This window comes from Danio aesculapii, chromosome 25 (genome assembly GCF_903798145.1).
Source record: "Danio aesculapii chromosome 25, fDanAes4.1, whole genome shotgun sequence".
NCBI lineage: Eukaryota > Metazoa > Chordata > Actinopteri > Cypriniformes > Danionidae > Danio > Danio aesculapii.
Genome location: NC_079459.1, coordinates 20,017,923 through 20,043,977, shown reverse-complemented (window position 1 = coordinate 20,043,977; position 26,055 = coordinate 20,017,923). Strand labels below are relative to the sequence as shown.

The 26,055-nt window shown below is 36.5% G+C and overlaps 2 protein-coding genes across 2 annotated transcripts in view; both read left to right on the top strand.

Moving 5' to 3' along the window:
• The first annotated feature begins 886 nt into the window (after positions 1-886).
• On the top strand, positions 887-16,970 carry e2f4 (E2F transcription factor 4). The gene is made up of 10 exons (XM_056451923.1): positions 887-1,332; positions 2,306-2,415; positions 7,901-8,062; positions 10,980-11,023; positions 11,167-11,231; positions 12,028-12,355; positions 14,235-14,384; positions 14,571-14,615; positions 14,765-14,809; positions 15,003-16,970. The coding sequence occupies exons 1-10, from the start codon at positions 1,177-1,179 to the stop codon at positions 15,116-15,118; spliced, it is 1,221 nt and encodes a 406-aa protein (XP_056307898.1). The 5' UTR covers positions 887-1,176; the 3' UTR covers positions 15,119-16,970.
• Positions 16,971-21,025: 4,055 nt separating this feature from the next.
• elmo3 (engulfment and cell motility 3) overlaps positions 21,026-26,055 on the top strand; it is a 45,900-nt gene continuing 40,870 nt past the window's right edge. Inside the window, 1 exon segment of the mRNA XM_056452035.1 lies at positions 21,026-21,200. The gene's annotated coding sequence lies outside the window, so the exon portion shown is untranslated.

The following is a 26,055-nucleotide window of genomic DNA, read 5'->3' as shown; positions in this document are numbered from 1 at the left end:
CCATTTGCATGATCAGGATTAGGGTTTGTACAAATACTTATATCAGATGTTTAAATATCTATCTGTTTTTCTGTCTCATTGTTTTTCTTTCTCCATCTTACCTATCTATCTATCTATCTATCTATCTATCTATCTATCTATCTATCTATCTATCTATCTATCTATCTATCTATCTATCTGTCTATCTATCTGTCTGTCTGTCTGTCTGTCTGTCTGTCTGTCTGTCTATCTATCTATCTATCTATCTATCTGTCTGTCTGTCTGTCTTCCTGCTTTATCTATCTATCTATCTATCTATCTATCTATCTATCTATCTATCTATCTATCTATCTATCTATCTATCTATCTATCTATCTATCTATCTATCTATCTATCTATCTATCTGTCTGTCTGTCTGTCTGTCTTTCTGTCTGTCTGTCTGTCTGTCTGTCTGTCTGTCTGTCTATCTATCTATCTATCTATCTGTCTGTCTGTCTGTCTGTCTGTCTGTCTTCCTGCTTTATCTATCTATCTATCTATCTATCTATCTATCTATCTATCTATCTATCTATCTATCTATCTATCTATCTATCTATCTATCTATCTATCTATCTATCTATCTATCTAGTGATAAAACAATCAGGCAAAATAAAAGTTGATGTAAAAACACAAGAAAAAAACTGCAAATATATTGCTAATTTTAAGGGTTAATTATTCAAATACGACAACATCTGCGAATAGAAAACTGCATTTTTCAATTTAGCACACGACAAAGAGAAAAACCGGTGTCTGTGGCCCCCACATGGTCGTTTCAGTTCAACGTCCCCGCTTTTACCGCCCCCCTCAGGCCGCTTGACACAATGCAGGAACCTCTAATTTTTTTTACCAGGTCATCCCATGATGCACCGCGCCTTCAACGGCTTCAGTCATTCAAGCAGCTCAGCTCTGGTGCTCGTAAGACCTCCTGTTCTGTTAGGCCATCTGGGTTCGGGTGACCCGTGTCCCAAACAGCGGTCGCTGCTCCCTCATTTTGAGGACAACTTTCCTGTCCATGGTTTGCGAATCGCCGGTCGTTGACGGGAAGCGAGCGTTTACGCGGCAGGAGCTGTGCTGTCAGCGATATAGCAAGCAGAAAGCGTTATTTATGCAACCATAAACACAACTGCGGGGACTTATTAATACTTCAACATCATCCTGATGGATTTAGAAACCGGAAGAAACGAACTAGGAGCGATGGGAGAGTCGCTGCAGCCGCAGACCCCCAGTCGCCACGAGAAAAGTCTCGGACTGCTCACCACCAAATTTGTGACTCTACTGCAGGAAGCGAAGGACGGAGTGCTGGATCTGAAAGCTGTAAGCACGACATCAGCTCATCACCTATACATCTATTCAATATCACACGCGCTCGCGAGACACACAGCGCATGCACCGCATTTATCTTTTGAAATGTGTGCATGCATACAGATAAACTACAGATCGTATAAAAGTTGCTTTGCTAAGGGAGGAGGGGGTCGCGTGCACGCACATCCCCTCACTCAACTCCCACGACAATACACTAGCTCCTTCACTAAGTTAGACTAGTCAGCTAACAGGTTGCAAATGTAATGTCACTGCAGTCAGCAGTTCTATAATCCGCTCCGGTGTTTGTTGTTGTACTCCGGAGTTTATTTGCGGTGGAAAAGTAGTTTCCACCCGGGCTGAAAACTCAAACAAAAGCCTTCAAAACAAGCACGTGCTCTGGAGTTTTGGGAAGTTTAGGCCTATGCGAATGGTGGATGAGTTTCAAAGCATGATTTGGAGATTAAACCTGGTTTTGTAGGTATAAAGTGTATTCGAATTCAAAAATGTTGGTTTGAATTGTTCTATGTTGTGTTTGAGGGAGTTTAGAGTTGCGCAGGCGCTACTGGAAGTTGGCCGCATCTTAACGTTAGTTTGGTTACTTGTCAAACCTGATTTTTTGTCTCTTATATTAGTTTTAACGAGACATTTTAAAGAAATGAGCCTTTTGTCAATATATATTCACTCTGAGTTTTGTTCCGAACATTAGTTTTTAGTGAGACCACAAAAGGAGATGTTGGGCTGAATGACAGCCTCGGTCACCATTCACTTTCTTTCATTGAATTAAGATGCACTGCAAGTGAATGGTGACCGGACAAGTCTTTCATAATATGGCTAACATTTAAGTCACAAAAACATTTGTAAATGATCAAGTGTTTCTAAGTCTACTCTTGATTTTAGGAATGCCAATACAAAACATTTTCAAAATGCAATAAAATTTTTAGATTTAAGTCTATTAAATAAGTTGTTCTGTTGAATGTGATTTTAGGCTGCAGATACTTTGGCTGTAAGGCAGAAACGGCGCATCTATGACATCACCAATGTTTTGGAAGGCATTGGACTCATCGAGAAGAAATCCAAAAACAGCATCCAGTGGAAGTAAGATGCAGATGTATACTGTGGAAATATACTGAATCCTATATTTGTTGGCCTCTCTTCTGTTAGCTTTTTGCATCAATATATTTTAATAGGCTACCAAATAGGGCTGCACAATATTGAAAAATTATTATATATTTTTTTGTGATAAATTTTGCTTTATAAATTGCTTTACCAGATGGTTTGAATTCTTTACTTGACTTTTTCTAGGAAGTCTAACATGTATTTAGGTACATAAATTAGCCACAATGTAAATTACTTGGGGTTGCCTTGTCTCTAGTCCAAATATCTAAAAAAAAAAAAAAAATTTCACTTTCAGAAATAAGAAGTCAAAATTAAGTGAGATTTTCCTTAAAACAAGCTAAATAATCTGCCTGTGTGGTATGCAAAATAATTTTGTTTTGGGTTTAAAATGCACCTATTTGCGCATGGCAAATACACAAAAGATTCTAAGAAATGCATTTTTTGTTCATGTAAGTTAACACAATATCTTCGTTGTATAAATAACTAAATGAAATAAATCTCAAAATGTTCTGTCAAAGGCATAAATTGATGCAAAGGATAAACCTTCACTTTATTATAGACAATCATAGCAGTGACTCTAAACATCCTGTGTTTTGTGACTCCTGGCCAACTATAATCTAGATTCAACATTGTAAATCCTGCGATGTGATTATTGTGGATGCACGCATTGCAATATCGATGCTGAAACAATATAATGTGCAGCCCTTCTACCAAGTTCAAAGAACCTCAGCTGTCTTGTTTTCTATTATATTATTTTAATGTTAATTATGCAAAAATATGATGCTTTACAAGATTTATTATAATTGTGTCTGGTTTTTATTCAAGTCTGTCTGCTTATTAATGCACAGATACTGAGATATTATTATTTATAAAAAAGTCCTGTTTGGTTTCGCATTCAATTAAAAGAAAAAAAGTGATGTTGTTTTAATAGAAAGTAGGGCTGGGCGATATGGCTAAAATGCAGTCTCGCTGATTATTTTCTATATTGAACAATAACGATACATATTTCGATATAAGTTTTTAATGCTTCCACTTTTAAAAGAGTATCCCAACCATGACTGAAGGCGGATACTGCTGGCGGGAAAGTGAAACGAGGGTGCTGCTGAACAATACTGGGTGACGCAGCATGATCTATTTTCGGCCGATAATTTTAACCAACCAAAATTTCTGTGAATCTCTAATATCAACACAATTATAGATTCCTGTTGTTGCATATATCTGCTGTGTGATTGGCTGATCGTTATCGACATTAATTTTATTGCGATTCCCTAATAGAAAGTGTATTAAATGCAAATAAAGTGTCTGTTTTAAAAAAGTTTAGCTATAGCTAGAATATTTGTACAATTAATAAGGGATTATTTAAAATGGTATAAACGTATTTTTGACAATAGGGAAAACTATCTATAAAGTTTAGTTTATATCGATTAACTTAGTAGTTAATGATTTAAACTTTTGAATATCGTCTTAAAATAGTTTGTGTTGTAATATATTAGTACTATTATTTTATTTTATTTTAGTAAGTAGTCTGTATATACTAGATTTGGGGTCCGTACAGTTTTGGGGAGGAGGGAAGTTTATTCTGTGAGGAGTTGTTAAACTGGTCAGACATGACATGAAAGATAATATAGTATTATAAAAAGTACATTTCACAAAGCACAAAAGAATATTTTTAAAGAATAATGTCAACTAATAGCCACATTTAAAAAATAATAATGTTGATTTATATAACATTTTGTTAGTATAATAGCTATTGTACATTTATAATAATATTTTCTGTAATATTTATGGTGGCTTGAGAAAGCCAACTTACTGTTATACCACAAACTTATTATTCTTCCTTCTTCTTCTTAGACTGTTTTACTACAATCACCAAACTAACTCCAAACCTCCAAACTATACTGAATTAACCTGCTGTATCTTTTCCAACTGATCTGACTTACGGTTGTTCCAAAACTGACCCGGAAAATTCAGAAAAGTCCCATTGACTTAACGTTGGACCAAACTGTGTGACCTCATAACTTTGCGCCAGACAGTCATACTGGTTATTTCTCAATATGCGTTCTTCAGCTATCTTGTGTCCTCGTTTTCTCGTGTAACATCATCAGCTGCCAAAGTTCAGTTCCAAAATCAAGACGCACCGATGCAGACTTGAGCACTGAACTCGCTCTAGGAGTCCCAGAAGTCATTGCGGCTGGAGGTGGGAAGTTAAGCATTTTAAATGGGTTTAATATTAAAGATCAGAGATATCACTTATTTACCTCAGGAGTTTCCAAAATGAGAGTAAACATTATCATGAAAACAACAAGCATACTAATAATACTAGCAACATGCTAATTCATGCTAACATCATGCTAGTTTATACTAGAAACATGCTAGCAACATGCTAATCCATACTAAAACCATGCTAATTTATGTTAGCAACTGCCTAGCAACCACTCAAAACACCTTAACAACTGCCTAGCAACACCTTAGCAACCACCGAGTAGCCTTAGCAACCGACTAGCAAAAGCTCAGAATACCCTAACAACCACCTAGCAACGCCTTAGCAATGACCTAGAACACCATAGCAACCGCCTAGCAACCACATAAAGCACTTTAACTACTCAGAAAACCCTAGCAACAGCATAGCAGCAACTTGCAACTAGGGCTGTGACGGTAACGGATTTTCTGTTACCGCGGTGATGAAGCAAGAAATCATGCGGTATGTCGGTTAACCGCGCGCATGCATATATATATATATATATATATATACACACATACATACACATACATATTTACATATACACAGTGTTTCCTCTAGGGTTTTTTCCAGCTGTGGCGGCAGGCCTTTTTTACAGAGATCTACTAACTACATGTGGCGTTATTTCAATGACAAATGTCGTGAGCGCAGTATTAGAAGTCGAGATCACATTTATATAATAGCCTACAGCATGCGGATCTCTGCTTGCGCGCCGATTTTTTTCTGCTCGTGCACAAAACTTCTTGCCTCCCCCTCAAATATAAGCCGCTTTAAGAGCGCGCAGATCTTCTTGTGCGCTCTCAAATAAACGCTGCTGAAGTGCGATTTAGTGCGTTTGTGTAACGAGTATCCAGCCTTTAATAGATTTTCTATAAATATGTATGAATGCCTCCGGTATTAATGCGTCCTGAAATAAAGTAAAACGGCGTCGTGTTTGCTGGCCTCACGCATAACGCACCTGTCACAGTAAGCCAGTCAGTCAGTCAGCACGTAACCTTAAAGGGTTAAACAAACACAGCACTACTACGGTTACAGAAAAGTTCGCGCTGTTATAATTCACTTACCTTTTATTACGCTTTGGTGCGATTATCACCTGCTATTAAAATAATAAAAAAATTTGAATGAGAAGCTGTAATGTAGCCGTGGCGGGATGAATCCTGGCGTGGCGCCCCGCCATGGAAGAATGAATGTAGCGGAAACCATGAGTAAGTGTGAAGTAGTTAAACTATCAAACTGGCACAGGAATATCAGTATATTTATATAGGCTTTTTAATAAACTCTCTTATATCTGCTGGTGCTGCTATTAATACGCAGAACTCGATTATGCTGGTGCAGCCGTTAATACACGGTTCAGGTAATCAATAAGCCAGCTCGCCTACATGATGTTTAATTATGGGTGGGTCGCAGGTGGATAAGTTCGATCATTGGTTATGCAGACCACTTTGCCTAAAATATCAGAAAGTTCAAACGCTTTGATTAAACTAAAGCGAAACTGACTGATCAATGGATGTTTGTCATAAAGAGTGATAGTATAGGCTGCTGTTTTAATTTTTATCATACAGTTAACAAAGATTCAATATTCCAAACTGAATATTTCACTTTTATTTTATTTATATTACAGTATTTAATTGTATTTAACCGGTTTGTGCTTTGGCCGCGGCATATGCGGACCCTGAGGCACATCGCTTCACCTCAAAGTTTATTAGTTATTCTTGTTTATTTTGTAAATAACTGACCGACAAAAACTAAGATACAAATTGTACAAAACGAAATTCGTTCAAAGAATATTTTTCTTCCGACGAAAATATCTGAATTGTATATTTTGTGCGTCTCCATCCGCTACACAACTGCAGTGTTTGTTTCGCTCCATGGGAAAAAAAGGATTTAATGCTCCACTGTAATTCTGCTACACAACCCCTGTGATATATTAGCTACATATTTTTATAAATGTCTTTACACAAAATTATTATATGCTATAGCCTACTTTGAGTCAAAATATATGCGATTGTTGACTCATCACCGGTCGCAGCATGCGCGTGTGTTTATAGCTTCTGTAAAAAAAGACCTACATTTGACCAGCTTTTTAGCAAAGCCTATATTAATATACTGATATTCTTGTGCTAGTTTGACACTGTAAATTAAACTGAGGAGAGTTTAACTACTTCACAACACTCCATCACCTGAACTCAGCGCAAGGGTGAAGGAGAAAAGTGCAGCGCTGAGGTAAAATCATATTCTCAAGTCATAATCTTTAAAATAATGACTTGTATTAAAAATGTTGATAAAGGGATTGGAATATAGAAATTACAGCGGTGCGTTAAAAATGCTTATTTTCTGTGGAGCGATTGATTTGAGTTAGTAGGTCTGCTTTATTAAAATAAGCTTAAAATAAAAACAGCCTATGCTGGTTATTAAAAAAGGATTCAGTGTTTGCGTTTTGTAATCTAAATTTGTAATTTAAGTGGAAAATACTTAGGGCAGGCCTTTTATTCCTTTTTAGTTTATTCAGTTTTTCTATACAATCCTGAAAGATTCACAAGCAAAAATAAATAATAAACTAAAATGGGCGGTGATGACGGTAATAACCACATCACCGCGGTTGACATCTCATTATGGCGGTAAGGCGGTGATGCGGTTACCGCCACACCCCTACTTGCAACCAGTCAAAACACCCTTGCACTGCTTTAGCAACCGCCTAGCAACCACTCAGAACACCCTAGCAACACCTAAGCAACCACTCACAACACCATAGAAACCATTTAGAACACTCTAGCAACCACGTAGCAACACACATGCCAATCCATTTTAGAAATATGCAAACATAGTTCTGTTTCAAACTTAAACTACTTTAAACTTTAAAAGCTAATTAAAACTTTCAGACGAGGCTTTCTCAAGCCACCATAAAGTTTGTCTACGAACTATACTTTTTTAGTTTACTGAATTTTTGATCAAATAAATGCAGTCTTAATTTTAAATTTGAATAACAGTAATGGTTTTATTATTTTTATAGTGATTTTTGAAATATTACATTATAAATTAGTCAGTTAAACAAGGTTTATTTTAAGAGACGACCACAAAAGTACTCCTAATGGCTCTTCTGAGGCATCTGTTCAAAACGAATGTCTTTATTATGCCCTGGCTATTTATGTTTTAGAAACAGATCTGCTTCGATGTCAACTAATTCATCTGATCTAAATGTCTGTTTCTATTTTTGTTCGTTTGTAGGGGTGTTGGTCCGGGTTGCAACACGCGCGAGATTGCAGACAAGCTGATAGATCTCAAGTTGGAACTGGAGGATCTGGACAGAAGGGAACATGAATTGGACCAGCAGAGAGTTTGGGTTCAGCAGAGCATAAAGAATGTGACCGACGACTCTCTAAACAGCCCATATCCTTCTAAATGCCTCTATCGGTTTTTGTTTTCTGAATGGTGTACTCACTGTGCCGTGTGTAAAGGAACAGTTCACCTATAAATATTATTAAATGTTAATTTAATCACGCACATGGTGTGTCCAAGATGTAGGTGACATTTGTTTTTTTCAGTGGACCATTAAAGATGATTTTTAGGGAAGGCAAGGCTGAAACCTTGTTTATTTGTAAAAGTCAACTTTGGACCAAACTTTAGGACGTCATAACTTTTCACCAGACTGTCATACAGACTTAAGTTTGGGCTCATTTAACTCTGACTACCAATCTGTCAACCACCTATACTAACAACATATCAGATCATACTAGCAACATGCTAATTTATTCTATAAACATTAGCAAGGTGCTACTTTATACTATAAACATACTAATAACATGCTAATTTATGCTAACAACTTGCTAGTTTATACTAAAAACATGCTAGCATCATGCTAATTCTTACAAGAACCATGCTAACAATATGCTCATTTATGGCAAACACTCTACCAACCATCTACCAACACCTTAGCTACCACCTAGCAATGCCTTAGCAACCACTCAGAACATCCTAGCAACTCCTTAGCAATCACCTATCAATGCCTTAGCAGTCACCTAGAACATCTAGGCAACCACCTAGCAATGCCTAAACAACCACCTAGCAACAACTTAGCAATGATCTAGCAACCATTCAGAACACCTTAGCAACAACCTACCAACACCTTAGTAACTACCTAGGAAACCCTAGCAATGCCTTGGCAACCACCTAGCAACACCTAACAACCGCCTAGCAACCAATCAGAACATCTTAGCAACCACCTAGCAACGCCTTTATAACCACTCAGAACACCCTAGCAACATCATACTAGAAACATGCTAACACATAGTTATCTCTCTGTGACAACTGTTTCCCACTTTTTAAAAACTACTTCAATGATTTAAACTTTAAAGCTAATTCAAACTTTCAGATGAGGCTTGCTCAGGCCACCATTAAGTTTGTCTATGAACTTGATTCGTCTAGTTAATATTGGTTTGTTAATAAAAACAACTTCAGCAAAGCAGTTCCGGCGTTATATGCTTCCGATTACATTTCCCATCCATTGCCCATGCGAAGACCTGTCCAATCACCTCTTAGTATGTAAATCTGTTGTTGACATCACATTTCCTCACGTGTCGGTGTGTGCGTGTTGAGTTTGTGTGTTTCAGCATGGCAAGTGAAGGAGATCAAGCGCAGGTGAGGCCAAATCACAGCGCATTGCTGTCCGTGTTTTAACAGACACTCAATATAAATTCAGACAGACACAAAAACAGAACGAAGGCCGTTTTAAGCCCTGCTCACGCTGTGAGATTTCAGCCATTATTCTGTCATCTGAGACAAATTTGGGAAATCCTAAAAGATTCCTGAAATCCTGGGCTAAAATTTGTGATCTTTGATTGTTGGTTTGACATCTTCACAGACAGCCGCTTAGTGCCTGTTGTGATCAGATTTTTCCTCTGATGAAGTTCAGACAGTGTCAGAAGATTTCAGACACTTTCCTGCAGTGTGACGAGCTGTGAAGAGAGTCAATCCAAGAACTAATAGGAGCGCAGAATCTGATGACGCGATTCATACGACAATTCAAAACAGTTTTTTTTCTTTCTGGTTTTATTATTGAGACACGCCGTCTGCAAAATTGTGGCTACAGATTGTTTATGTTTGCTGTGAGGAATCATTTTAGAACGCTGGATAGTGAAAGTGTCACGAGTGGATGACGTCTAACTCCAGGGGCGTTTTCTTTCGTGTTTGGACCGTCTTCATTGATGTTCAGTCTGACTTTGACAGCTGAGATCTTACAGTGTGACAAAGGAGCCATGATCGTGCAGTCTGACATGCTACAATCGTTCAGGATTATAAAAAAATCACAGTGTGAGCCGGCCTTTAGTTGTTGTTGCAAAGACCCAGACCCAAAAGCGTCCCATACGGACGCGGGCATACAACAGGTCTGTCAATTCAGTCCTGCTCCTTCTGGGTGGTGTTTGGCACCCAAACACTCTCGCTACTCTGTTTACCCGCTGTCTGCTATGAACAGTTTTCTTCTCTATGTACTGTTCCCGCTGAATTAAGAGAGCAGAGCCGAACGCTCTTTCTTTGCTTAAGTTTCGTTCACTACAAAAGTGAAACTGAGCTCTCTGGAATCATAATAAAATCATGTAGAAATTGTAAATAAAAATGCGTTGTTGCCTTGTTAATGCGAGCATAATGTAAACAGAAGTAATCAATAGTTTAGAAGTGCTCAGTAATTAAGATGTGTTGACAGTTATTATCTGCATAATTGGTTGAGACTGTTGAGTCAAGATGTAAAATAGAAAAGGGGAAATTTAAGCTTATTTTCCTAAGCGGTTTATTTGAACATACAGTTTTCAAAATTTTCCCTACTTTAATGCGAGAACATTGAAATGTGTGAAGCTGTTGCTTTGTCAGGTGTTTGTTACCCAATCAATATGTTTATTGTTCCTTGAATTGTCCTGTAGGCATTTTTTTTCTGAGCATAGCACAGAACATATCGTACTAAAACTGTGATATATACCGAACCTTGAGTAGATTGAACTGTTGCACCCCTAATGAGCAAACAGTTACTAAGGCTATGGATTTAAAGTAAAAATGTCAAGAATGATGTCATCATTTTGCTTTGTAAGACCAAAACTGAGGTATCAGGAGCCCCGAATATTATTTTACTCAAGGAAATAGTCACCTGTATCTTAGATGACCTGAGGGATAGTAAATTCACACAGTAAATGTTTAATTTTTGTATATATTCTTTTTCCTTTTAAGCTCTTTCAATACATCAAAATGCCTCTTATAGTGAAGTTTCTTTTTTATTTATAATAGGTTACATTCGTTGTATGTCCTTAACTTGACTCACTCTGGCATATGTAACGCATCAAGATCTCTGCAATTGCTTTAAAGGTTGGTTTTTCCATTCAGATACCCAGTAAAGCTGCAATGTTTCCGAAACGATAAATATTGCCACTCATTATGCTGCATATATTAATGTTTTCATATGAAAGAATGATGAAAGTTTTCTGTATTTTTTTTTTTTTTGCCACTAGGTGACACTCTTCTAGCAATCAGAGCTCCTTCAGGAACACAGTTAGAAGTTCCTGTGCCTGAATCTGTAAGTTCTTTGTGTTTTCATATTCATCGTTGTCGTTATAAGTGTCAAATTTCTTTTTTAGTTTAAATGCAGATTGAAGGTACCTTGTAGAAAGCAGACAGTTAATTGTTTTAAACTACACATTTATAGTTAAAACATGAAAAACTCATGAAAAATGTAGTCGCTCCAGCCAACAATTAGTCGCACCCACCAAGAGTTATGTTACTACAAGTTGTATATTAACAGTTTTATTGTATTTGAAATCATCTTGACTAATAAATGATGGATTAAGCAGAACACCCCACGCTTAAAATGTGTAGTGGCAAACACTGTTACCTGAAAACTCCGTCACACACATTCATCCTCTCATCTTCAGCGCTTTGCATTTTCACGGCTGTTGCTCCCTGTCACCTGAAGGCAGAAAGCGCATATGCGACCAAAACCGCCACAGTTTCGAGCCCTGATAAAACTTGAATTGAAACAGGTTTTTGTTGTCTGAGGACACACGATGCAGGTGTAGATTTAATGTTCAGTAGAACAATATCTGAAACATTCTTTGTAAATAGTTTGATTTAATACTATTGAAATTAAACCTGATCATCCATGATGTCATGCATTTAGATTAAACAAAAATCATAGGTAGAACCACACATAGCACTTCATTTCCATGTTGAAATGTAACTGTTTCTATGATAATTGTATGAAAACTCACTGAATGCAATATCTTAACAACACTTACTGTAATTGTTCCTAATTGACAATTCATTTACAATTCACATAATGTTTTAACAACAAACATGTCACCTTATTTTATTAGCATGTCAATGGACAAAAGAAGTACCAGATTCACCTTAAGAGCTCTGCAGGTCCCATCGAGGTGCTCTTGGTGAATAAAGACCCCTCTAGTTCTTCTCCAGTGGTTCTGCCTGTGCCTCCGCCAGACGACATGCTTCAAAACCTGTCCACTCCCGCTTCAACTACCTCTGCTGCTGTTGCACCCACCAAACCCACAGCGATCAGTACACCATCTCCCACCTCCACCTGCCAGAGTCCCAGCACAACCATCACCACCAGCAGCACCACCATCACAACAACGACCGTCCCTCCCATCACAAACTCTGGCCCTCCTGCTGTGCCAGCCACAGGTACAGTACAGGATATATTTTAATTAAATACTGTGATGTAATTTGTGTTTCTCTGCATAATAAAAAATAATAATAGTAAATGAAGAAAAAAAAAAAAAAATATATATATATTTATATATATATATATATATATATATATATATATATATATATATATATATATATATATATATATATATATATATATATATATATATAAAACGTGCTGCGTTAAGCGAGACTCTTATTGCGCGATAAAAGGAATATCGCCGGTAATCTATTCTCAAAATTGGTTTGGGAGCTGGGTCTATTCTACGCAAGCTATGATGACTTTCACCTTGATACTTTCGCACAGATACCTGACTGGTGAGCGTGAGCCGTCTGACAAAATATGTGCATCACCAATTATCATAGTAGAACAGTTTCTCAAGCAGTTTGTGATGCTTTTTGGAAACAAGAGATGAGCCCCTGGTCTAATGTGCCACCTGGCTTGAGAAATCCTATCTTATAATATACCTTATAATCTTTTAATATATACATATATAATCTTTATATCCTTATATATGTGTGTATGTGTGTGTGTGTGTGTGTGTGTATATATATATATATATATATGTATATAATGCACACATATAGCGGGGTTAGACAATGAAACTGAAACGCTGGCCAATTTAGTTTTGGAGGTTTCATGGATAAATTTGACCATCTTAGTGGCCAATCTTTATTAATTGCACATTCCACAAGTAAGAGCAGAGTGTGACGGTTTAATTAGAGTAGTAGCATGGTTTTGCTTAAAATATTGCAATGCACACAAGATTGTATCCAAAAAACATAAAACCACAGCTGCCCAATTCACTGCAGAGTTAAATGTGCGCCTCAACTTTCTTGTGTCCACCAAAACCGTCGGGAACTCCACAGGGTCAATATACATGGCCGAGTTGCTATAACCAAACCTTTAGTCACTCGTGCCAGTGCCAAACATCGGTTTTAATGGTGCCAGCAACTAAAATTTTGCGCTGTGGACAATGTGAAACATGGAATGTTCTCTGAGTTCACCTTCACAGTCTTTCCTACATCTTGGAGAGTTACGATGTGCAGAAGCCCCAAAGAAGTATATCACCCAGATTTTTGTATGCCCAGAGTGAAGCTTGGGCGTGGATCGGTGATGGTTTGGGCTGCATGGTTTGGGTTATCATGGCATTCCCTACGCCCAATACTTGTGCTAGATGGGCGTGTCTTTGCAGGACTATTGAACCATTCTAGGAGACCATGTGCACCCAATGTTTCAAACATTGTATCTTAAAGGCTTTGTCATGTACCAGGATGATAATGCACCAATACACACAGCAAAACTGGTGACAGAATGGTTTGATGAAAATGAAAGTAAAGTTGAACACATCTCCTGGCCTGCACAGTCATCAGTTCCAAATATTATAAAGCAACTTTGGAGTGTTTTGGAGGAGCGAGTCAGGAATGGTTTTCCTTCACCAGCATCACATAGTTACCTGGCCACTTTGTGTTTGTGTGTGTGCGCGTGTCCAAACTAAAACTTATAATTAATGGTAATGTACAATTAGTTTTTGTTGGTATTAAATAACAAATTTTTTAACTCCTGAAATGTAAACATTGCTAATGTGTTGTCTAAAATCAAATATAAATAATAAATTTGCTCTTTCACAGAATAAAGCTATTTCTTGTGCTGTGTAATGTGTATTGATCATGTAAGAGTTTAAAAGATGTTATTACAGTTATAATTGTAGTGGTATTGTAGATGTAGAAAATGTAGAAGTAATGTACATAAGTGTAGTTATAATATTAAACTATGGATTAATTCTTTCATTCTAATGTTGATGTATGTATCATTAATTCTCTTCAATTTAATTTCCGTTTGGGTTTGCAGACATTTCAAGCACCTCCACCCCAGATGCAACAGCTATTCCGACACCTTCAACAGACACCCAGCAGCTGCAGTCATCCGCTTCATTGGACAGCTCTTCACTTCCTGATTCCTCAACGCTTTTTGAACCAATCAAAACCGACCCTTCAGATTGTAAGTGCCTGTTAATTTGAAAATGATTCTGTTATAATTCAGACGAGTTTTTTTTTTGTTATCATATTTATTGCTGTTTTTGTTTGTTTGTCCTTTTATTATTATTATTATTATTATTATTATTATTATTATGATTTTAAATAAATTCTAACTTTGTTTTCTGTTTCGCTTTGTTTTTGTCCTCAGTGCTAGACTTCCCCAAAGAACTTTCAGAAATGTTTGACCCTAAAGGTGAGAACCAGTTTAAAGTTGACAGTCTCTGTTCCTGCTCGCCATTTATCATAATCATCTACTGCTAATGTGCTTGACTGAACCACTTAAGTAACACGGGGAAGAATCGCTTTCATATTTCTCACATATTTCCTCCTTCCTCCTCACAGAAATAATGAGTACAGATTTGCTGGAGGAGCTGATGTCATCAGAAGGTAAAGCCGATCATAAGTCAGGCCTCCTGTACATGGTCTATTACTAAACCTGAAATGAAAGTTGCAATGATTGTGTACATAGCAAACAATGTCAAGCGGACACTATTATATCATAATCAATAAAGCTAGATGAAAAGCGAGCAACAGTTTCGACCCTAGCCACAGTATCACTCCTCTCTTTGTTTTTTCGTAGTTTTCTCTCCACTCCTCCGTCTTTCCCCTCCTCCGGGTGACCATGACTACATCTATAACCTGGATGAAACGGAGGGCCTTTGCGACCTTTTTGACGTTCCCGTTGCCAACCTTTGACCTCCAAACTCACCGTAATATGAGCGTAGTGTACTGAAAAGACTTTCTTTTTTGTTTTTCTTTTTGAAAGGAGAAGAAAAAAGAAAGAGTGGCTCTGTGTCAGATCCATATGTATTATAAGCTGATCCTGTGTGTATATAAAGCTTTTTTTATATGTGTATATTTACTCCAACCCCAAAGTGGCTGGCTGCAAATGAACTTTTCCCTGCTAAATTTTGATCTGATGAAGATCAGATGTCCATACGAAGCATCTTTCTTATTTCCGAACTGATGTTTTTATACTGCTTTTGTATAGAATTTCACGTTCAACACACAAATAAGGCAAAATTCACCAGCAATTGGTTAGTGGTTCGATGCAAATACCAGCTAGATGTGTCTTTTTTTTCTTGTTGAATGGTCTTCCTGTCGTAAAGTAGCACCTTTTTCCTCATTTTTTTGTTTTTATTAGTGTGTTTACTGATCTAGACACAACTGGCATACAGATTATTAATGAAAAGTGAATAAATATTATGCTTTTGAACAAAGCATTCCTCCAGTGCATAAAGCAATCAGCCAATAGGAAAATGTAGTTTTCATCATGCTGAAGTAGTTGTTAAAGGGGTGGTTCACTCAAAAATGACAGTTTGCAGTTGATTTACTCACAATTTACTCAAATGTGGTTCTTTGGAGTTCTGTCTAAGAGAGCATATTCATGCAGATAAAGCTAAATTAATGCCTATTACTCTTAATAATACTTTAAATAACTGGTCTGTGCAAAAAACTGAGTTTTCTCACAACGTTACTTGCTTTATAAGACCTCAATCTATCATTAAGATCTATAGGTATTCATTTTGTGTCGCCTGTATATATTGTTTGACTCTCAAAGTGCTGTTAGCTTTGTAATTTCATTTTATAAATGATTTACACATTTTCTACTGAATAAAAAACAAGTAATCTACATGTCAGATAAACTATGAGTGAGTAAATAAACACCAAATCTTCATTTGTGGGTGTACTGTGTCTTTAAGTTACACTAAACCCAGCAAAGGTTGCAAAAGAGGCTATAAGTGAAATCTTTACAGTGGTGCTACATGCTAAAAACAAACAAACGCATCAGTTAAAGAGAAGGAATGTACTTTTAAGTGTTGGATGAACCATTCCTACTATGTCTATTTCTGGTGTGTTTTGCTTTGTGTTTGCATATGACTTTAATCTTGTTAAATGCTGCAGAGAGGTCGCACGTAAAGTTCTGTACAAATGTTAAATTAGATGCCCTTCGCTATTTTTATATTTGAAAACTCCCGATGCGTTTTCAGCCCATTCTGTCCCCCTTTATATATGTGTATAGATACTTTTGCAAGTAAGTTGAGATCTTCATAATGTTTGTATATTGAGAATAACTGTCTAAAGAAGGATGTGGGTTTGGAGGGGGAGGAAGTAAAGACGTCACGATATGACAAGAAATAAAGTATCAAAATGAGCTGTCCAAACTGAATGTCATTATGTGGGTGGTACTAATAGTTGGCCCTGCTAAATACAGTAATCATTTCCTGTTCCTATCTGTGAAATAATATTTTTGTGCTTGGACACAGTAAGTATTTAGCATTTATTTTTGTACTAGATGTCAGACCGCTCTGTTTTTCTGTAGATGGATAGTCTGCGTTTTTTTTCCTGTGTCACTTAATTCAACAGTGCACTTTACAACAGTTTTGTCACAGAGGTCATGTTCAGCCCTGTGCATTGAATGGGTTGCCGAATCACTTTTACAGTATCCAGGGAATTCCAGCAGTTTTCAGAAATGTCATTATACAGCTAAATACCAGAATTGTTCTTTACTGGAATCCCAATGAAATAAAGGACTTTTTTTTTGTAATTGGGATGGTCTTTAACTCATTTTTTTTGTGTTGTTAATTGAAAATGTTACATTTTACTCACTGTTTGCTCACTCAGAAGTTGTTCCCTATGGAAGATATTTCCTGCCCATTTAAAATAAATCAAAAAACATTGGAAATTAAAATGAAAACCAGATTAACAATTTCATTATAAAACACTGTTCGCTAAATATCTGCCAAAATTGAAAATGAAATGAAATTATTTTCATTTTCACTGTGACCACGTCGTCCATCAATTCGATAATTAAAATGAAGTTGCCAATTTAACGTTTAATTTTCACTGCATTTTTGCGTCAAGACTGGCAATATTAAAATGAAAAGCCAAACTGAAAAATAAAATGCGAACACAATATATACAAAGCTCTTTATTAATGTTCACGCTATAATGGTGACACAATTCAAATGAAATGTAAATTTAAGGTTTCCTTTTATTGACGCTTTTCAGTTTTCATTTTCGATTTCATTTTTAACGTCAACCTGTATGCAAAGAAGCCTATGCTAATCAGTGGGAGGGGCGTATTCAAGTGACGTATTTGAGTGCATATTTGATAGATGGGACAGCGTGAGTTGCTAATGTGTATATATATTACAGAAGTAAAATGGCAAAAACTGTACAACCTCATGAAGATTTCGTGTAATTACTGGATCTATATCGGAGTTTGTGAGAGCTGTAAAGTGTAGAAGTACATTCAGTATTGCTTCAACTCGAATCAAAATGAAATCGTCATTGTCATATCAGAAACCTGGTGTAATTCTGCAGCTACATAACCGCCATTATTTCTGCGAATTTCAGCCCCTCCCACTGATTAGCATAGAATTTGCATACAGGTTGACATCGAAAATGAAAACTGAAAAGCGTCAATAAAAGAAAAATTAAATTTACATTTTAATTTGAATTGTGTCACTACTATAGTGTGAACGTTAATAACGAGCTTTGTAAAAATTGTGTTTGCATTTTATTTTTCAGTCAGTCTTGATTCAATTCACCTTTATTTGTATAGCGCTTATACAATGTGAAATTGATGTGAAAACTAATTGTTAAATCGGCAATTTAATTCTATTTATCGATTTGACAGACGATGTTATGTCACAGTGAATAAGAAATGTAATAATTTCATTTTCGATTTTGGCAAATATTTTTGGAACAGTGTTTTATAATGAAATTGTTAATTTGGTTTTTGTTTTAATTTCCAATGTTTATTTGATTTATTTTAAATTGGCAGGCATTACCTTCCATAGTTTCCAACCCTTTTTTGTTATTGAAAACTTGATATTTTAATGTATGTTGGCGACCATACAGGTGGCAGTAGCTATTAACTTTTATAGTAGTACAGATATTCTATGGAAGTCAATGGGGTCCATCAACTCTTTGGTTACAAACATTATAAATATCAAAAAATAGAAAGAAAAAATAAAAAAGTACTCTGCCTCAAGTGTATGTAAACCTTTGAGTTTTCTTTTTCTGTTGAAGTCAATAGATTTCCAGCATTCGAAATATCTTCTCTTGTGTTCAACTGAAAGAAATAAAACTGAAACAGGTTTGTGATTAGTAAAGGTACAGGTAAATCAGGGGTGTCCAAACTCGGTCCTGGAGAGCTGGTGTCCTGCTGAGTTCAGCTCCAACTTGCTTCAACACACCTGCCAGGAATTTTAGTATATCTAAGAGCTTGATGAGCTGATTCAGGCGTGTTTAATTAGGGTTGGAGCTAAACTCTCCAGGACACCGGCCCTCCAGGACCGAGTTTGGACACCCCTGAGTTTAATGATGACATATTTTTTAGTTTTGGGTGACTATCCCTTTAATTCCTTAGGAGTGTGTCATGCTGCTTCTAGGTGCTTGAGTCATATCCTGCATTTCCAGGCATTTCTCTTCAGCTTGCATTTGAATAGGGCTGCTGTTAGGGTAGTGATTAAAAACTTGAGCTTTTGAACTCATCATGGACTAAACTATTAGTACAGGGTTTCCGCGGGTCTTAAAAAGTCTTAATGTTAATGTTAATCTTAAAAGCTCTTAAATGTACTGAATTTTTGTGTTGTGTTGTTTTAAACAGGTCTTAATTTTCCTTTGTCAATTACCAATGATCCTTCTCAATAAATCTGAATTATCTTTCTTACAATAACATTTGTTTATAAGTTCTCCATAGACTGTTGTGCATAAACTTAGTTTATTCGTTTTTTTTAACTATTATTTACTAGATTGTGCTTGTTTTTGACTTGTAATGTTACTATGCTATTACCGTGAATTACTGTACTTGATTTGAATTAAATGCATGTTTAATATTAATTGTAAATCCTATTTTAAATACCTATGAAGTTAGCCAAAACGAATCTTTAAACGATCTAAAATGATCTTTAACTCATAATTGCTCACAACAGTACAAATGAATGAAACCTACATATGTATTTCTTTCAAAACAACAGCTAAAACAACATAATTATTACTGTAGGAAGTTTTAAAATAGTTTTTCTTGATTAAACAAGTGGTCAATGTTTCATGTTGCAATAGTTTGCCAACAGGTGAACATTTACAGTGGTCAACATTTAAAGTGGATCATCAAGTTTCATCAAAGTTCTCCTAAAACTATTGAACAACACCCATTCTTGTCTTAAAATATTTTTGATCCACTTCAAATTTTGACAGTACATCAATGGTTTCAGACTCAATTCCTGGAGGGCCACAACTCTGCATAGTTTAGCTTCAACCAGCTGCAACTCACCTGGCTAATGTCTATAGTTGTCTTGAACATCTTGATTAGTTGGATCAGCTGTGTTTAGGGGCCCTAAGTAATACCAGGTATGGGGCCCTAGCATTTTTGAAAAATAATATGCATGTTAAAGGTTAGGCATTACAATATATAAAGTATTACAATATATAATATATTATATATATTAGAATAGGTAAGTAACAGATTTTACAATGTACGATAGAAAATAGGCTTCTTGGCATTGGTCAGGGGCCTCTAATTCCCTGGGGCTCTAAGCGGCTACTTACCTCGCTTATTGGTTAAGTCCGCCCCTGTCTGTGTTTGATTAGGGTTGGAGCAGAGCTGCAGCCTTCCAGGAAGCCCCAAAAGTGTTATATGAAGTGTTATAACAGTCAGGTACAACTTAAAAATATATTTTCTTCATTTAAATAAATCTTTTTTACATTTGTATTATTCCAAATTAATTATTAATGTAATTATTACAGGTTTTTCTGCGGGGTCTTAAAATGTCTTAAATCTTAAAATGCAAATTTTAAGCCTTAAAAAGTCTTAAATTAACTGAGATGTTGTGTTGTAGGTCTTAAATCTTTTTTAAACAGGTCTTAATTTTCCTTTGTCATTATATAGCTACCAAATCTGGCTGAAACCCATAGAATCACCAACAATCATCTTAGTTTAAAAGTGCTCCATGCATTTACTGCTGAGGACCTGGACAGATTGTTGTGCATAGATTTAGTTTATTATAGTTTTTAAAACTTTTAAAACATTTGTTAATATTTTTTTAAGTTTATGTTGGAAAAAAATGTATGGATACAAGTAGAGCTCGCTTGTTTGTACACAATATTTAAAATATTTTGCTAAGAAATCAAATCTAAAATATATATTTTTTATTATTAAATTATTATTGTATTATGAAATATATTAAATTATATAAACAAACGGCCTTAATATTGTATGAGAGTTTTAAAAAGGCTTTTCAATTTCGTTCAGAAGCAGCTTTAGCAAAAGAAATTGCATAGACAAAGAAACATTTTCAGTCAATGAACAATAGACAATGAACTTTTGCTAAATACTGAATTTCAAGTCGGCTAAATGTTCTACCGTTTGAGGTTGTTTTGTTTTTGAAACAGTAATAACGTGTTGATTTGGTATTTATAGACAGTATCAAACTCTAAACATGTGTTGGGATTATAACAAGAAGGTTTTTTTTTATCTGTTTTTCGGGTCTCCTCTTTTCGGTCCCATAATCCCATAATCTTTTTGGAGTATGTCGGGTCTCCACTCCCTCCTCCAGGGGGCGGGAGGGACATTATTCAACCCGGAACTGTGAATGTGATCAATTAGAGCTAGAACTCTCCGAAAACTTTGAACGAAATGTAACTCCGGATAGCTCGAGACGAATCAAATCACGGTCGCCGTTTCGTGCAAACAAAAACGCAAATGTTCATCCGCCTCGCCGCTCCGCGAACTCCCAGAGTCTGATTTTTTTCTTCCCGCTTCTAACAGGTAAGACGAAACAAAATCACTTTTGTTTGCAACTTCCCTCGAAGGTTGATCAAATCAAAACAGTCTAAAACTAATAAACATCTGCTTTCATCAATTGTTTTGTGTTTAAATCTCGAGTTAAACAAGAAGCTTCAAGCGCAAGTTTGTTTGTGTTGTTTCCTCAGGGTTGTAAAACGGTTTCAGACTGATTATAATACGAAAAACAGTCGAGTTTATATACTGTGGGTTCTTAAATTTGTCATTGTAAGTGTTTTGACATTGCCATACGTTATTAGTGCACAATATACCAAACAATTCGCATGAAATCTTAAAACATGTGACTAATAATCTTTTCCAGCACTTTTGGATTTACTGAGGTGTGATTGAGAAATGCAGCAGAAATGTTGGGAGGTTGTTGGTCTGTCAGAGAGTGGCACGGATGAAATTCCAGGCATCCTAAATTCCTCCATTCACTCCTACTGGAGATCAGACCTGCACATAGTTCAAAGGGCAAGGATTTGTTTTGGGATTCCTGTTAGTGGCCCCTCAAGTAGTCAGAATAGATTGTTTCGACCATTCTAACTTCGACTAATCATTCCCCGAAGCAAACAGACTGAATAGCAAGTGAACTGTGCTGTCACAACTTCTCTCTAAAGCGTGCTGAGGCATGCTGGGAATGGAGTCTGAGAAACACAAACATTCAGTCTGTGTCAGCAGCTCTTACTCCAAGCCTCGGATTGAAGGCTGTGTCCTAAAAGTAGTCGAATAGGCGCTCATAAATAGTCCAAATCATGTGGTTTTATTTTGAGTCAACACAAAAACAGTCAATCTAACTGGTTAACAAGTGAATAATCAGCATAAATCCTGAATATATGAGAAGTTCACACTGATTTGTTATTTTGAGTTGGTTTTAGTGTTTCAAATTCACTCAAAACCCAGCTTTCATACTTTCAGTGGCAAGTCTTGTTTAGGACACATATGGAAGTACTTGAGTCTGTTTAACAATTCGGCAGAGGCTCCTTAATAAAGCGGCTGTGTGTGTGTGTGTGCACAGAAGTGGCCTCAGATGGCACCACAGTCTGTTCACCAACTTTCTGATCATATCTTGTAGAAAGAAGGAACAGATTGACATTTCTGATTATTTGGGTTTAAGTGTAATTTACCACAATATGAAACCACCTTTTTTTTGTTCAGATGATATTATTTCAGGTACAATTAGAGAGAACTTTATTAATTTGAAGTATATTTTGAATGAAGCGTATCAAAACTAATGTATTTTGTTATGTGTCTGTGTATTATGGTATTTCTTGTTAGCTGATAACTTCTGAAAAGTTTATTCATAAAGGTGTAAAACCGGTCAGAATAGTTATTCAGACACAAATGAAGATCTGCTGCAAAGAGATCCGCAATCTTTCTTCTTCTGAGCAGCAGTTTCATGTTTACTCATTGTATTTAGATGTGTTTTGGGTGATAGGATTACAGGTATAGGAGAGAGACCAGGTCTGGACAATATATAGTTTCAGCATCGTATCGCAATGTGTGTATCTGCAATAGTTACATCGCAGGATTAGATTAATTATTAAAGACTAAAAGATAAAGAAATGATTAAACACTAATTAAAATATATATTTATATAAAGATGATGACAATGTTATTTTACGTTTGATTTTTCAGTATCTGTACTGTTAATACTGTTAGACCTACACAATCTCTCAACAATTCCTAACTTTTTGATTTAGTGGCTAAGTTGGTTGAATTCGTATGATCTCATTCGTACATTTTAGTACGATTTACTCATCCCCTAATGACGGTTGGGTTTAGTGCCATGCCTCCTTTTTAAAATCGTACATTTTCATAGGACTGAACTCGTACAAATTTGTATGAATTAGCCACTAAACTGACAAAGCGTAAAATAATAACGTTTGCTTGTGAGATCAGGTTGGTTAGACTCCCCAGAAAAGCATAAAGCACTGTCTATTTCACCCTTATTTTTTTGATTTGTCGTATTTAAAGGGCACCTAGGTTACCCCTTTTTCCAGATTTAATATAAGTTTTTTGTGTCTCCAGAATGTGTCTGTGAAGTTTCAGCTCAGAATACCCATTAGATTATTTATTATACCTTTCTGAAGCTTAAATTTTATAGTTCTTAGCATCATGTAGCAGTTTTTGTGAACTGTGCCTTTAAGGCTTGTCCTTCATGCCCACCGTTTCCACGTGCTTGGCGGCATGCCTTAATCTTCTCCCTCGGCTATTTCAGACAACAGACAGACATGAAGGAAGCAGATCTCACGTAACGTTTGTGAAAAATACTACAGCAAGAACTTTCCCAATGAGTATTTGATGCATTTGTTGTCGAGTTGCAACGATGAGTCACACACAATGTCGTTACAAAGTTACACACACACACACACACACACACACACACAGAGACAGCGCGCACGTAAATGTGACAGGATACAGGTTAATATCCACTGCTGTATGGATATCCGTTATGTTAATGTACAAAATAAACCTGATTTAATGTCCACAAACTAGGCTTGGGCGGTATCCAAATTTTGATACCGTCAAACCTTCTCCCTATTTTAGCTCGGTATCCGGTATTACTATGCTTAATAAAAAAAATTATGATGTAAGGCTTAGACAGCGTCACCAAACTGTTGGCTTGTGCCTAAACCATTCAGAAACTGAATACCGTATATGCAACCTTAGGTTCGCGGTCACCTGATGGTCTTGTTTGTATTAGAGATCTGCACGAGATGCTCTCTCTCATTCACACACACACACACACACACACACACACACACACACACACACACACACACACACACACTGATAGCACCAAGCCAACGACACACAGCATCACTCTCTTTCTCTCTCATTCACACACACACACACACACACACACACAGTGCTGTATGTGTGTGAATGAGAGAGCCTGATGCTGTGTCACACACACACACACACACACACACACACACAAACACAAACAGCATCTATGCGGATGCGCGTGTGCTCGCTCGCTCGGGAACGATATTATTAGACCGCCCTCTCCCGTTCAAATTACACCAGAGTTACCGACTGCTCCCGCGCTTTATACGGAAATTTATTTCCGCACCGCAAGAAATCTGGTCCGGTCCCAAGGCTCCCATGGTACAGCAACGGGAATGCAGACCTCGAATTTACCACGTCGCCCTTCTCGTTCGGTCGAAACCCGAAATACTACCAAACTGCAGAGGTTGTGTTCTTTTTCGAGAACCGGTTGGTGCGCGACTCACCATCTTACCTCACCTCTCTCTCTCTCCTCCACACTGTCTTGTGATGACAATCATGCATACGCATTTGTGGGCATTAAATATATAATATTTAATACTTGTCTCCTATATAAGTGCATTGTTTTTTTATGACGGTATAACGGTATTGAAACTGACACCGTTGCTATTTTTAGATCCCGCGGTATACCGTATTACCTCCAAACCTACCTCAAACCAGGATTGAAGCGCCTTCTTTTATAATTGTTCTGACATGTGGCTGTGCTGAATCTGAAGTAAATTTCTGTAATTCATTACACACATGCACTGTTTTAAAACATTTTTAAACTTGTAAAACTCACTATTGATCACATTTGATGATGATTTTTAGCATTTTTAAATATTTAAATTCTTATTTCACAGACGTTATTTTTAAAATATGTGGCTAAGAATTTTTTTTGTTTTGTTTTTGGTGGGGCGAGTAGAAAAAAATCCTTAGCTTTGAACCCTGATTTGCAAATGCAAAGTGAGTTTTGCATTGACAAAACCAAACAAATCCAACCCGGATTAAGATCAGGTTAAATTTTAAAAAGTGTGAAATAAACGGCACTATTCATACAAGATGCAGAGGCCTCTATTTTAACGATCTGGGCGCAAAAGCATTAAGGGCATGTCCAAACCCATGTTTGCTATTTAAAGGACGGAAAAATATTCTCTGCGCCCTGGCGCATGGTCTAACAGGGTTGTGCTTATTGTCTTAATGAGCTGGGTGTGATCTGAGCATAGCATGCATTAAACAGATCAGAGTCTCATCTCACATTCCCTTTAAGAGTCAGTTGCTTCACACCATAACGCACACATGGCAGACTTTGTAGGGGAAAAAACTGAATGCTTCTAGCGAGAAAACGGTTAAACAATCTATCTGCACGAGGATAAAGAACAAGCCTCCTCCATTCGGCCTCTTTACTTTCTTTTTCTCTTTACTTTTACTCTTTACTCCTTTAATTTTGTAGATCAGGAAACGGTTTTGTACGTACTTCACTAAAGACATCCATTAGCCTACAAATTTAGTTTTGTTTAAGTGCAAAGATTTGTTTCAGAACTATTTCTAAATTCAGTTCTAATTTCCAGCAAACGAATAAATGAACAATAATAACGAAGTTCGGTCAAAAAACTGAGTTATATCCAAACACGCGTTCTATTCTTATGCACTATATGGCGATGCAAACTTCTCCAAAACCCGACAGGTGGACAAATCTAAAGTTGTTTTTTAATAAACTAATATAATATGCATATAGTAAATAATACTGCAAATAATAATAATAATTATAGCATTTGAATAAAAATGCAAATTGTCATTAATAAACTGAAAAAAACTCCCCACAACACACCATAGTAGTTTATATATTTATGTAGAAAATATTTTTGTAACATTTCGATCCTTTAATTTTTTTATATGTAAAGATATTTGTGTATTGCTGTACATCCTGTGTGTTTTCAGCAATGTGTAAGCGTTTAAACCCACATAGGCGCATAACTAACGCGCTCTGTGCTGGACTTTAGACCTACTTTTAGATGGTCAATGGTGCAGTCTATTTCAGTTCTTCAAAATAGCAACACGCCAACAA